Source organism: Pantherophis guttatus, chromosome 4 (genome assembly GCF_059756535.1).
Source record: "Pantherophis guttatus breed Tessera chromosome 4, ASM5975653v1, whole genome shotgun sequence".
NCBI lineage: Eukaryota > Metazoa > Chordata > Lepidosauria > Squamata > Colubridae > Pantherophis > Pantherophis guttatus.
Window position 1 is genome coordinate 22,260,232 of NC_142066.1, and position 14,006 is coordinate 22,274,237.

The 14,006-nt window shown below is 44.3% G+C and overlaps 1 protein-coding gene across 1 annotated transcript; it reads right to left on the reverse strand.

The window, feature by feature from the left end:
• Positions 1-2,987: 2,987 nt before the first annotated feature.
• On the reverse strand, positions 2,988-4,398 carry LOC148113887 (olfactory receptor 2W1-like). The gene has a single exon (XM_087894474.1). The coding sequence runs from the start codon at positions 3,906-3,908 to the stop codon at positions 2,988-2,990; it is 921 nt and encodes a 306-aa protein (XP_087750600.1). The 5' UTR covers positions 3,909-4,398.
• Between the last annotated feature and the right edge of the window lie 9,608 nt (positions 4,399-14,006).

Sequence of the window (14,006 nt, forward strand, 5' to 3'; positions counted from 1 at the left end):
AAAATGTATGTTGCTAAGTGAAACATTTGTTAAGTGGGTTTGACCCATCTTACTGCTTTTCTTGCCCCAGTTGTTAAGTGAATCATTGCATTTCTTAAATTAGTAACATGGTTGTTAAATGAATCTGGATTCCCCCTTGATTCTGCTTGTTAGAAGGTTGCAAAAGCAGATCTCATGACATGGGACAAAGTCATAAATAGAAATCTGATGCCAACCATCAGAATTTCGATCACATGACCAAGGGGATGCTGTAACCATCATACACGTCAAAAACGGTCGTAAGTCACTTTTTTCAGTGCCGTTGTAACTTTCTTAGTTTTTTGAAGCCTGGGAGATTATATCACCCATGCCTGAATCCCATACAGTAACTTCCTTTCTACCTAGAATCATTCTGTATCAGACTTGCTTGTCTTCATTTTTAAGTGTGATTCTTACCGGAGAACTGGTAATAGAATAGAATAGAATAGAATAGAATAGAATAGAATAGAATAGAATAGAATAGAATAGAATAGAATAGAATAGAATAGAATAGAATAGAATAGAATTCTTTATTGGCCAAGTGTGATTGGACACACAAGGAATTTGTCTTGGTGCATATGCTCTCAGTATACATTTTAAAAAAAGATACATAGAATAGAATGGAATGGAATGGAATGGAATGGAATGGAATGGAATGGATGGAATGGAATGGAATTCTTTATTGGCCAAGTGTGATTGGACACACAAGGAATTTGTCTTGGTGCATACACTCTCAGAGTACATAAAAGAAAAGATACATTTGTCAAGAATCATAAGGTATAACACTTAATGATCATCATAGGGCACAAACAAGCAATCAAATCATATTAAGAAACAATCAATATAAATCATAAGGATACCAGCAACAGTCATACAATCATAAGTGGGGGGAGATGGGTGATAGGAATGATGAGAAGATTAATAATAGTGCAGACTTAGTAACTAGTTTGACAGTGTTGAGGGAACAATATAGTATAGAACAATACAAGCACATCCGCGTATTATATTTATATTGATCGCCTTTAAATTAAAACCACGGTGAGATCATCCATGGCCTCAGGGTGAAGTACCACCAGTACGCTGATGACACCAGCTGTACATCTCCACCCCAGACCACCCCAATGATGCTCTTGAAGTGATGTCCCGGTGCCTGGAGGCCGTGCGGATCTGGATGGGGAGGAACAGGCGCAGGCTCAACCCATCCAAGACTGAATGGCTGTGGTTTCCGGCACCCCGATATAGTCAGTTGACACCATCACTGACTATTGGGGGCGAGTCTTTGGCCTCCACGGAGAGGGCTCACAATTTGGGCATCCTCCTGGATACACAGCTGTCCTTGGAGGAACATCTGACGGCTGTAGCCAGGGGGACTTTTTATCAGGTTCGCCTGATCCACCAGTTGAGGCCCTTCCTAGATCAGGATTCCTTGTGCACAGTCACTCATGCCCTCATCACCTCTCACCTGGACTACGGCAATGCTCTCTACATGGGGCTCCCCTTGAAGAGCACCCAGAGGTTCCAACTGGTCCAGAATGCAGCCGCGCAGGTAGTTACGGGAGCAACTGAATGGTGCTCCCACATAGCACCTCTCCTGCGTGAGCTGCACTGGCTTCCAGTGGTCTTCTGGGTGCACTTCAAGGTGTTGGTTATCACCTTTAAAGCGCTCCATGGCATAGGACCTGGATATCTTCAAAACCACCTGCTGCTAGCAATGGCTTCCCACCGACCTCTGAGCTTACACTTTGTCATTTATTTTTTTAAAAAGCCATATTATCCTGAATTTAGTTCACAACATTCAGAGCAATGTATCTTCCCCCAATATGTGCTAAATTGAGCAGGATCTTCCATAGACAGTGTTTTGTTCGTTGTTATGGTACATTCAGACAGATTTCTACAATATTTCAACACTATGAGTGATACATGTTCTCTGGAAGACCTTGCAATGCAATCCTATTAATGTCTACTGAAAATAAAACATCGCTGAATCCATTGCAGCATATTCCAGAATATGTTTTCGCTGTTTTCTAAGGTGATGGATAGAAAGGAAGACTCATTCTGACCAGTAACCAAATGCTTATTAAAAGAAGTATAGGACAAATGTTTAAAGATAGGTTTAATCTCACCTATCTAAAATAAAATCTCATTGAATTATAACAGAACAGAATAACAGAATAATAGAATTGGAAGTCACATTGAAGGTCTTCTAGTCCAACCCTCTGCTCAGGCAGGAAGCCCTATACCATTTCAGGCAAATGGTTGTCCAATCTCTTCTTAAAAACATCCAAGGTTGGAGCACCCAAAACTTATGGAGGCTAGTCGTTCCATTGATTAATTGTTCTAACTGTCAGGAAATTACTCCTAAGTTTCATTCATTTCACTGCTGCATATTCCAGAGCACATTTTCCCTTTTTTCTGAAATATTGGATAGAAATGAAGACTCATTCTGGTCAGCTAAGAATAACGCCAGTAAAAATTATAGGACAGATTATATAGCGAAAATCTAGAAGATGATATTGTTTCTTTGAGGGCAGCATGGACTAACAAAAATATATACCAATAATAAAGAATGTAAAGAATAGGTTAAATCTTACCTACCTGAATCCCATAATCCCTCATTTTTATAGGAGGTTAACTTGGTATCAGATTTGTTCCTCTATAGTTTAAAGCATCATACTTTCTAAACTTTTTCACACCACAACCAAGAAAGTCGAAACAAGAGCAGCATATTCCACATTTCATAAGAGCTACACTTTGAGGTTTTAATGTCTCAACACAATTACTGAGTAAAGACAAGGCTGAGAGATAGATCATCCACAGAACGGAGTTGATTTAAAGGTTGACAAACACAGACTTTCAAATTATTGCAGAGCAATACTCACAATCAGCCACTGTTAGATCATCAGGGCTTTTTTTTTTAAGGTTCATTAATCATGACAAAAACCCTATAAGTTTTGTTCAAAGGTCCTTCTTCACAAGATCTTGGCTGCTGCCCTATGAATGTCCTTATTTCGCAGAGTATAAATGATAGAGTTGAGGAGAGGAGTGATCACAACATAGAAGACTGCAATTTGTTTATCGCGATTAGGTGCTGAATCAGACTTTGGAAGCAGATACATGCAGATGGAAGGGCCATAAAACAAGGAGACCACAAGGAGATGGGAGACACAGGTAGAGAAAGTCTTGTGCCTCCCAACACGTGATTTCATTTGTGACACAGAGTGAAGAATAAATCCATAGGAGGTCAATATAAAAGAAAGGGGAACCAAAAGGACACATGAGCCTATGCCAAAAATGATGTCCTCAGTAATACTTGTATCACCACATGCAAGTTTCAACACCACTGGCAACTCACATATGAAGTGATCGATCCGATTGGGACCACAATAGTTTTGGCAAATGAGGCACACAATGCAAATCACACAGATCAGAGGAGCTATGATCCAGCATGCTAAAGTGAACTGCAACTGGCAGTGTTTGCCCATGAGAACAGGGTAAAGTAAAGGTCGGCAGATGGCCAGGTAGCGGTCATAGGCCATGACCCCCAACAGGAGAATCTCAACAGCAGCCGTAGCCAAGGCTATGTACATCTGGATCATACAGAATGTGAAAGAAATGGTTCCATCATCTGCCAGGAGCTGAGTCAACATGAGAGGCATGGTGCTGGTAACATAGCAGATATCTACCCCTGCAAGTTGGGAAAGAAAATAATACATGGGTGTGTGGAGATTTACATCACCCTGCACCAATATGATGATTAGCAAGTTCCCCAAAACTGTAAGCAAGTAGATGATAAGAATGATCCCAAAGAGGAGAAGCTGGATTTTTCTCTGGCTGGTGAGTCCCAGCAGGATGAATTCCTTGACGGAGGTGAAGTTCTCAGCATCTGTCATGGCTTCCTGTCTGAGGAGAAGGAAAAAGAATGAGGGACAATTAGACTGATTATCATTTTTCAAAATATGGAATTACACCAAAATATAATAGCCATTCTCATATAAGGAATTATTCCAGGAAATATTATCAACATTTGAAGATAAGGGTGCTTTGATGCAGGGAACAACAAAACTACGATCAGGTAAAAAATTATTCCTGGTCTTCTTTTTCCCTATCAGTTTTCCTATATTTGGAGCAAAATAAATTTGCTGTATAAATATCATGTTAATGAGAATCTTAACAATTGGGATGAAGTCTTGTTTTTGCCAACTGCCATAGCAATTAAGTGGGCTCTTTTTTTTTTTTTTTTGCTTCTCAGACAATTCTAAATATTTGACTTCATTTTAAGCTTTCTTTTTTTTTTCAGTTACTGCAGTCCTGACAGACTGACTTTTTGCAATTGACTTAAATAAGACTTTATGAACTTTTGCAGGCTTAGTAGTAGTCTCCAAAAATGACCAGAGTTTTAGAAACTGCATACATTTTCCCATGCTGGAAAATATACATAAGGCAGTTCTATCCCTGGCTTGAAACTCAGGGATAGGCACCAAAATAAAACAATATAGTTATGAGTTTCTTGAAGGATTCTATTTCAGCATTGCTTGAATATTATTCTGACACACAATATATACATTCAGTAACAGTTTAAGAAGTAATACTTGTGAGAGGAAAAGTTCTAGGGTCTATCCAAAAGAAAAGAAAAGAAATATCTGTGTTTGCTTAATCAAACTTTACTTCAATTAAATTCAAATTAGGAAACAAGTTAGAACATGCCCATATTAAGCTTTCTTTATTATAGTAACACAGGTTATTTTTCTAGGAAAACAAAGGATATATCAGCAGAATTTCGTGATGAGATTATAAAGGAACTCCTGTTCAGGTAAGATCAGGAAAGTATGTATCTGTTTTCTCCAATGGAAGAAGAGAATTTTACCTTTCTGCTTCACAAGATGTTCTTCATCCATCAAAAAAAAGAAGAAGAAGAAAAGAGCCAAGTGTGTTATCAGTTGCTACTAAAGTGCCCAGTAAGATGGATGATCCACATGTTTTTTATGAAAGCCAGACATTGTGCATCTATTCTGGAATTGGTGGTTCTCTCTTGGAAGACCCTGCAGAAACTGTCACCAAAGGTTTCTCAGTGACAACTGAAACAGTTCCTTTGGCAGGAGCTCAACATATTCATGACCATTAAGAACACGAACATAAGTATATTATTCTCTTCTCATAGGAGAATCATATACTCTCTGAAGAAGTCTTGTAATTATTTAGAATGTATATGAGCACATACAGATCAGTAAGGAATTCTGCATGATACCATTGGGAATACAAAACTTTCTTTGCTTTGCTTTCTCTTTAAAATTAACTTTGAAAGAAAATTGCTATGAGATCATGATCCCAAAGAAATTCCTGTGGTCTCTAGGGGCATTTCCACTAAATTGTTCCTGCCTTGTTGCTCCTCATCTTGACCTCTTGGGTTTCTTAAATCAAGGACAGAACATTATTTGAAGATATCAACAGAGGTAAAATAATGAATAGCCAACAGAATTTACAGAATAACAGAGCTGGAACGAACCTTGTAGGTCATCTAGTCCAACCCATCACCCAAGCAGGAGACCCTACACCATTTCTGACAGATGGCAGTCCAGTCTCTTCTTGAAAGCCTCCATTGATGAAGCTCCCACAACTTCTGAAGGCAACTTCTGTTCCATTGTTTGAGTGTTCTCACTGTCAGAAAAATTCTCCTTATTTCTAGGTTGAATATCGCCTTGATTAGTTTCCATCCATTACTCCTTGTCTGGCCTTCAGGTGCTCTGGAAAATAGATTGGCCCCCTCCTCTCTGTGACAACCTCTCAAATAATGGAACCCTGCTGTCATGTCTCCCCTGGTCCTTCTCTTCACTAGATTAGCCATGCTAAATTCCTGTAATCATTCTTCATATGTTTTTGCCTCCCGTCCCCTAATCATCTTTGTTGTTCTACTCAGCATTCTTTCTACAGCAGGGGTGTCAAACTCACATTGTCATGTCATTGTCACATGACGTATTGGGACTTTTTCCCCCTTCGCTAAACCAGGGGTGGGCATGGTCAGCACGTGTCGTATCTGGCCTGCAGGTCATGAGTTTGACATCCCTGTTCTACAGTCTCAACATGTTTTGTTGTGTGGTGACCAAAATGTCATGAACACAGTTTCTTTCTATACACTCTCTTTATCTTACGCTGTCTATTGTGTAGTGGGCTTCCGAGGGCAAAAAGCAGACCAGCATAGCTACAACAGCATCTATTGACTCAAAACTGGAACTGAGGAACAGCAGGCAAATGCCTGTAATTTATATTCTAACCAATTCTTGAAAAAGCTTGCCCAAATATAAATGTTCTAAGTTTCCCTCCAAAACAGTTGGAGTTAAAAGTTAGGGTCATCTAAAGGTTAATTTCATTTAGCAGGGCTTAACACAAGTATGTATGTATGTATGTATGTATGTATGTATGTATGTATGTATATGTGTATTTGTTTTCTGAGGTTTTCGCGGGTGTTTGTATGTAGGTCTTTGGTTATTCGAGTTTTCTCCCGCGTAAAATTGGAGGTGTCTTGGCAACGTTTCGACGAAGTCTCATTCGTCATCTTCAGGCTGGTGTTCTCAGCTTCATGCTTCTAGGAACATTGCTCCTAAGCTTTATGGTCTCCCCAAGATACACAAAGAAGGAACCCCACTTAGACCCATAGTCAGCTCCATAGGCTCACCTCTACAAAACCTAGCCAAATTTCTCGCCAAACAACTACAGCCCTATGCAGAATCCATCACCTCATACGTAAAAAACTCATTCCAGTTCATAGACATCATAAAGCAACAAAACTTACAGCCCAGTGACCTACTCGTGAGCTTTGATGTCATATCCCTCTTCACCCAAGTACCAATCAAAGAAGCCTTGACAGTTATCCAAAACAAATATAACCCCCCCAAGCACATCTTAGATCTGACCAACCACTGCCTATCCAACACATACTTCATCTATAACGGACAGAAATACAAACAAATAGAAGGAGCACCCATGGGATCACCCCTCTCACCTGTCATTGCCAACCTCTATATGGAATACTTTGAAACCCAAGCTCTAGAAAAATCTGATCACAAACCCAAACTCTGGCTCAGATATGTAGACGATACCTTCATAATCTGGCCACATGGGAAAGAAAAACTGGACAACTTCCTCACACACCTCAACAGCCTACACCCCAAAATACAGTTCACCATGGAAACAGAAGCGAACAACCAACTTCCCTTCCTGGATATCTTAGTCTACATAAAATCCAATGGCTCCCTAGGACACACTATCTACCAGAAGAAAACACACACAAACCGCTATCTGCACGCACTCTCACACCACCACCCTGCCCAGATCAACTCTGTAGTCAAGACACTCATTTCCAGAACAAAACGCTTAGCTGATGAACAACACCTAAAAACCAAACTACACACTCTCACTAACGTACTAACATCCAATGGATTCCAAAGAAATAAGATCACCAACCTAATACAAAAAGAAACCCCCACTAAAATCCAAGACAGAGAACAAGAAAACGGCAAAGCCCTCCTCCCATACATAAAAGGCACCACAGACAGAATAAGCAAAATCCTCCACAAACATAACATCAAGACAGCATTCTGCACAAACCGAAAAATATCCACCATCCTAAGGAACCCCAAAGACAAAATTGAGTTAGAAAATCAAGGAGTGTATGAAATCCCATGCACCGCCTGCCCCACCACATACATCGGACAAACCAACAGACGAATAAGTGCACGCATAGAAGAACACAAGAACTCAGTCAGAAAAGAGGAACCAACTTCTTCCCTGGTCCAACACCTTAAAGCCACAGGACATGATATTGACTTTAAAAAGACCAGAACTATCGCCAAAACTGAACACTTTAACAACAGAATAATCAGAGAAGCCATCGAGATAGAAAAACGCCCACACAGCATGAACAAACGAGACGATACCGCCCGCCTACCAGCCATTTGGAAACCCGCCCTTATTGACAAACAAGTCCCTAACACGACAAATGACACCAGACCTACACTCATGAGAGCCACACAGGATGTCACCAGCACACATCCACGCAGAAAGCAGACTCAAACCCACACTGATAATGAGCCACGACCAAGGACCAGAAGCCAGACCGCAGCTGCATCATTAGCCACTCTAAACCCCTCCAATCCATACATGAAGCAGACTGACACCCACCATGAAGAGCTCGCACGGCCACAAACACGAAGCCAAACAACAACAACGCAGCTCACCAGCTCAAATCCCCCTGCAACTCAGACTAAGCTGAGCACAACCAAGCCCCCACCCAAACAGAACACACCCCCAGCCAATCAGAGCACAACCAACCCCCCATCCAATCAGAGCACAGCCAAGCCCCTAACCAATCAGAACACACCTCCACCCAATCAGAACACAGCCAAGTTCCCACCCAATCAGCTCACACCCCCACTAGCAGTTAAAAGGAAGAGACAGCTGCGATCTCACATTGCTCCTGGAAGCACGAAGCCGAGAACACCAGCCTGAAGATGACGAATGAGACTTCGTCGAAACGTCACCAAGACACTTCCAATTTTACGTGGGAGAAGACCCGAATAACCAAAGACCTACATACAAACACCCGCGAAAACCTGAGAAAATATATATATATATATATATATATATATATATATATATATATATATGTGTGTGTGTGTGTGTGTGTGTGTGTGTGTGTGTGTGTGTGTGTGTGTATTAAGTGTTTTACCGAGACACCTGGTCTACTCCAACATGTGGGAGAGAGCATTCTCCCTTTATTTCTTTATCATAAAATATATTTGATATATATATATATGCATATATTCAATACATAACACTGTCCTTTCCCAGAATTCTGTTTGCCTTCTGATATATTTTCCAGCCTATCAGCATTCGCCCAAGGTGCAGCCGCCAGAACCATCGGAGGCTTCTCTTGGCTCGCGGACCTGTAGATTGGTGGCTGCTATTAAAGCCCCCCAGTTGTAGAGTGAGATATTTCAGATTTCAAGCCTTGCATGGAGCCGGACGATGACTGCGGTTTCTGGCCCTTCCCAGCTTTCGTGAGAGGGCAGCTGGTGTCAACATCTGGCCTCGAAGTGGCTTAAGACTCCATCCACTGCTGTGAGAGAGCAGTGGAATTTATTGAATTTATTGACTTGGAATTGATTGAATGTCCCTCCCCAGACTTTGGACTATCTGGATTACCCCCAGGCTGTGGACTTCCCCCAGATTAATTAATTAACTGATTGATTAGATGTATTTGCCAACAGAACTTCTTATTCTGCGAGACTCCCCCCTCTCGCAGGTGTGGCCCTCCACTTTATCAAGGGCCTACCTTTATGACGGGCTTTGGCACCCCGAGAGGTGGCATGCTGCAAAAAGGGGATTGAGGGGTTTTTTAGGGAAACTTTTTGATAGATTTTTAAGGGATTTTAAGGGGTGGGAGGGTTGTGTGGGTTTGGGGGTTAACCCACGGGGGGAGGGGTCCGGCCCAGCTGTCAGTGGGGCCACGGAGGGTGCGGATTCCAGGGGTAAGGGGGACACTAGAGTCCATTCTGTCGAGGGCTTTTCTATCAATGTGTTGAGTGGGAGGGGCAGATATGGCGGGAGCAGGGGGCCGCATCATGTGGTGGGGACGCGCACTCGCTATCTTTGAGCGGTGGCACGCCCCGGTCCCCATAGCCCTTCTTGTATCCCAGGCTGTTCAGACTCTCAGGGCCCGAGCCTTCGGCTGCTGTCGTGCAATGCCAGGTCCGTGGTAAATAAAGCCCCCCTCATTTGCGATCTTATTCAGGAGGGGGGAGCGGACCTGGCAGGTATTACGGAGACCTGGTTGGGCCATGAGGGGAGGGGTTCCCCTCGTGGATATGTGCCCACCAGGTTTCCGAACATTCCATCAGCCGAGAGCTCAGGGCAGGGGTGGGGGGGTGACGGTTATTATAAAGGAAAGTCTTGATCCAAGGGAGACCACTGTTCCACAGATAGCCGGATGTGAGTCCCTTTTTGTGAGGTGGGGTTGTGGAGTACAGATGGGCTTGTTGATCACGTACCTGGCTCCCTGCCGTGTGGCAACAGCCCTGCTTGAGCTGTTCAACGTCATAGCTGAGGTGGCGGTTGGTACCCCCAGACTTCTAGTCATGGGGGATTTCAACCTGCCATCTGTCGGCGAAACGTCTGAGGTGGCTCGGGAGTTCATGGCTTCCATGATGGCCATGGACCTTACTCAGTTAATTCATGACCCCACTCACACGGGTGGACACACTCTGGACTTAGTTTTTGTCTCTGGTCAGTGGTCGAGTGGCCTTGATACAGGGGATATAGTCATCGAACCCTTGTCATGGTCTGACCACTCGCTCCTTCGACTGGACTTTCTAATCGCTGCACCTCGCCGCAGGGAGGCGGGACCGACCAGGTGGTTCCACCCCAGGCGCCTGATGGACCCTGATAGGTTCCAGATGGAGCTTGGGCCATTTCCTGAGACTCTGGCTCATGACTCGGCTGAGGACCTGGTGGCCGCCTGGGATAGTGCGGCTGCCGGGGCCTTGGACCGTGTCGTGCCTTTCGGCCTCTGACCCGGCACCGAACTCACCTAGCTCCTTGGTTCTCCGAGGAGCTTAGGGAGATGAAGCGCCGGAAAAGACGCCTGGAGAGTAGTTGGAGGACCAGCTGCTCCGAGTCTGACCGAACACTGGTGAGGTCTCATATTAAGACCTACCTAGTGGCGATAAAAGCGGCGAAATCTAGCTATTTTGCCACTCTTATCGCATCATCAGATAATCGCCCGGCCGCCCTGTTTAGGGTGACCCGCTCCCTCCTCCATCTGGAAGCACGGGATGACCCCTTGCAGGGCCGAGCTGAGGACTTTGTGCAGTATCTGTATGACAAAATCGCTCAGATTCGGGAAGGGCTGGCCTCTGACTGGGTATGTCCGGACGGGATGACTGAGGCAGGTCTTGAGAGTGTTATCTGGGGGGAGTTCGATCCTGTGGCTCCTGAGGACATGGACAGGGTCCTGGGACGGCTGAACACTACCACATGTTTATTGGACCCGTGTCCCTCCTGGTTGGTACTGGCTTCCCGGGAAGTGACACAAGGCTGGCTCCAGAAGATTGTTAACGCTTCTTTGAGTGAGGGGGTCCTGCCGGCCACTTTGAAAGAAGCGGTTGTGAGGCCCCTCCTCAAGAAGCCCTCTCTGGATCCGGCTGTTTTGGCTAACTATCGTCCAGTCTCCAACCTTCACTTCGTTGTGAAGGTTGTTGAGAGTGTGGTAGTGCAACAGCTTCCCCGGTACCTGGATGAAACTGTCTATCTAGACCCGCTCCAGTCCGGCTTCCGGCCTGGGCACAGCACGGAAACGGCATTGGTCGCGTTGGTGGATGATCTCTGGAGGGCTCAGGATAGGGGTTGCTCCTCTATCCTGGTCCTGTTAGACCTCTCAGCGGCTTTTGATACCATCGGCCATGGTATCATGTTGCACCGGTTGGCGGGGTGGGGGGTGGGGGGCACCGTTCTGCGGTGGTTCTCCTCCTACCTCTCTGACTGGTCGCAATCTGTGTTGACGGGGGGCAGCGGTCGACCCCGAGGCACCTTGCTTGTGGGGTGCCACAAGGGTCAGTCCTCTCACCCCTTCTGTTCAACATTTATGTAAAGCCGCTGGGTGAGATCATCCGTGGCTTTGGGGTGGAGTTCCACCAGTACGCTGATGACACCCAGCTGTACATCTCCACCCCAGGCCACCCCAATGATGCCCTTGAAGTGATGTCCCAGTGCCTGGAGGCCGTGCAGGCCTGGATGGGGAGAAACAGGCTCTGACTCAACCCCTCCAAGACCGAGTTGCTGTGGCTTCCAGCGTCCCGATATAGCCAGCTGACGCCATCGCTGGCTATTGGGAGCAAATCACTCGCCCCCACAGAGAGGGCTCACAACTTGGGCGTCCTCCTGGATGCACGGCTGTCTTTAGAAGATCATTTGACGGCCGTGGCCAGGGGGGCTTTTTATCAGGTTCGCCTGATACGCCTGTTGCGCCCCTTTCTAGATCGGGACTCTCTACACACAGTCACTCAGGCACCAGTCATTTCCCGCCTGGACTACTGCAACGCTCTCTACATGGGGCTCCCCCTGGGGTGCACCCGGAGGCTCCAGCTGGTCCAGAACGCGGCCGTGCGGGGGATTATGGGGGCGACGTGGCACTCCCATGTGACACCTCTCCTGCGCGAGCTGCACTGGCTCCCAGTGGTCTTCCGGGTGCGCTTCAAGGTGTTGGTGACCACCTTTAAAGCGCTCCATGGCTTAGGGCCGGGGTACTTACGACACTGCCTTCTGCCACCAATAGCCTCCCACTGGCCAGTACGCTCGCACAGAGTGGGCCTCCTCAGGGTGCCGTCCGCCAGACAATGTCGGCTGGTGACCCCCAGGGGGAGAGCCTTCTCTGTGACGGCAGCCACCCTCTGGAACAACCTTCCCCCAGAGCTACATATAATAACAGACCTCCGGATTTTTCGTCGGGTCCTGAAAACCTATTTATTCCAACTAGCTGGGCTGGCTTGAGCTAAATTTTAAATTGATTTTAAATTGGGTTGTTTTAATTTACGGCCAAAATATTTAATTATTTTAATACTGTTTTTTAAATTTTGTATGCTCTGTTTTTACTTAGGCTGTGCACTGCCCTGAGTCCTATTTGGAGAAGGGCGGTATAGAAATTTAATTAATAAATAAATAAATAAATAAATTCTTTGCTCTTTCTCTGAGATGTGCATCTGGAGAGAGGGTATCATGCCCCAACACTGCATGATAAAGATTTCTTGGCTCATCTCAAAGACACTATCCATCTCCTAAATGATTCTATGAAGAAGAAAATTGACATTTTGGTGTTCTGTTGTTGTTTCCATAAATGATTAATATTTTAATATGAAGTTCATGAAAATCAGGCATTCAGACAAACTCAATCCCAAAGGTGCTTTTTTCAAAAGGCAGTTGGACTTTCTTTGTGTTTGCTTGAAGATATTTCACTTCCAATCCAAAAAGCTTCTTCAGTTCCTTCCATTCTCCACCATTCAACCAGATCTGAAGAAGATTGTAGGCCTGGATGACCTGAATGAATGAGGATTTCCACAGACAAGCTCAATATTTATTTATTTCCTCTATATTTCATAAATTTCATATTTTTAAACCATCCATGTCCCTCAAATCTTATAATATAATGATTTGGCATAGTATGATGTGAGGTAAGTATAATAAGAATAATGAATGGTATGGTATGGAATGGCATGGCATGGCATGGCATGGCATGGTACCGTACCATACCATACCATACCATACCATACCATACCATACCATACCATACCATACCATACCATACCGTATGGTATTTAATAGCAATAACATGAACAATAGCATTTAGACTTATATACCACTGAACAGTGCTTTATAGCCCTCTCTAAGTGGTTTACAGTCAGCCTACAGCCACCAACCATCTGGGTCCTCATTTTACCAAGCTCGGCAGGATAGAAGTCTGAGTCAACTTTGAGCTGGTGAAAATTGAACTGCCGAACTGCTGGCAGCTGGCCATCAGCAGAAGTAGCCTGCAGTACTGCCTTCTAACCACTGCTCATTGGTGGTAGTATAGTAGTATAATAAAATATAATAATACAATACATTATATTACAGCCCCTCTTAGAGGTACATGGGTGATTTAGAAATATGAAGTGTAAATGAAGTAATTAAATACTGTAGTAGTTTGTCTGAATGCCTAATATCTGTTATTAGTATACCTAGTAGAACATGCTGTTTGTAGCTTTTTCTATGCAATCTTTTATACATGTATTCATAGTCAAATGTCATTGATAATTTAGAAGCACATTTCCTGGTAGAGTGTTTCTCAACCTTAACAACCAAGAAGTACAGACATCAATTCTCAGCATTTCCCAACCAGCATTATTGTTTTCAAAAAAAAATATACTTTGGAAAAAGAGGAATCGATAACTAGTCAGCTATCA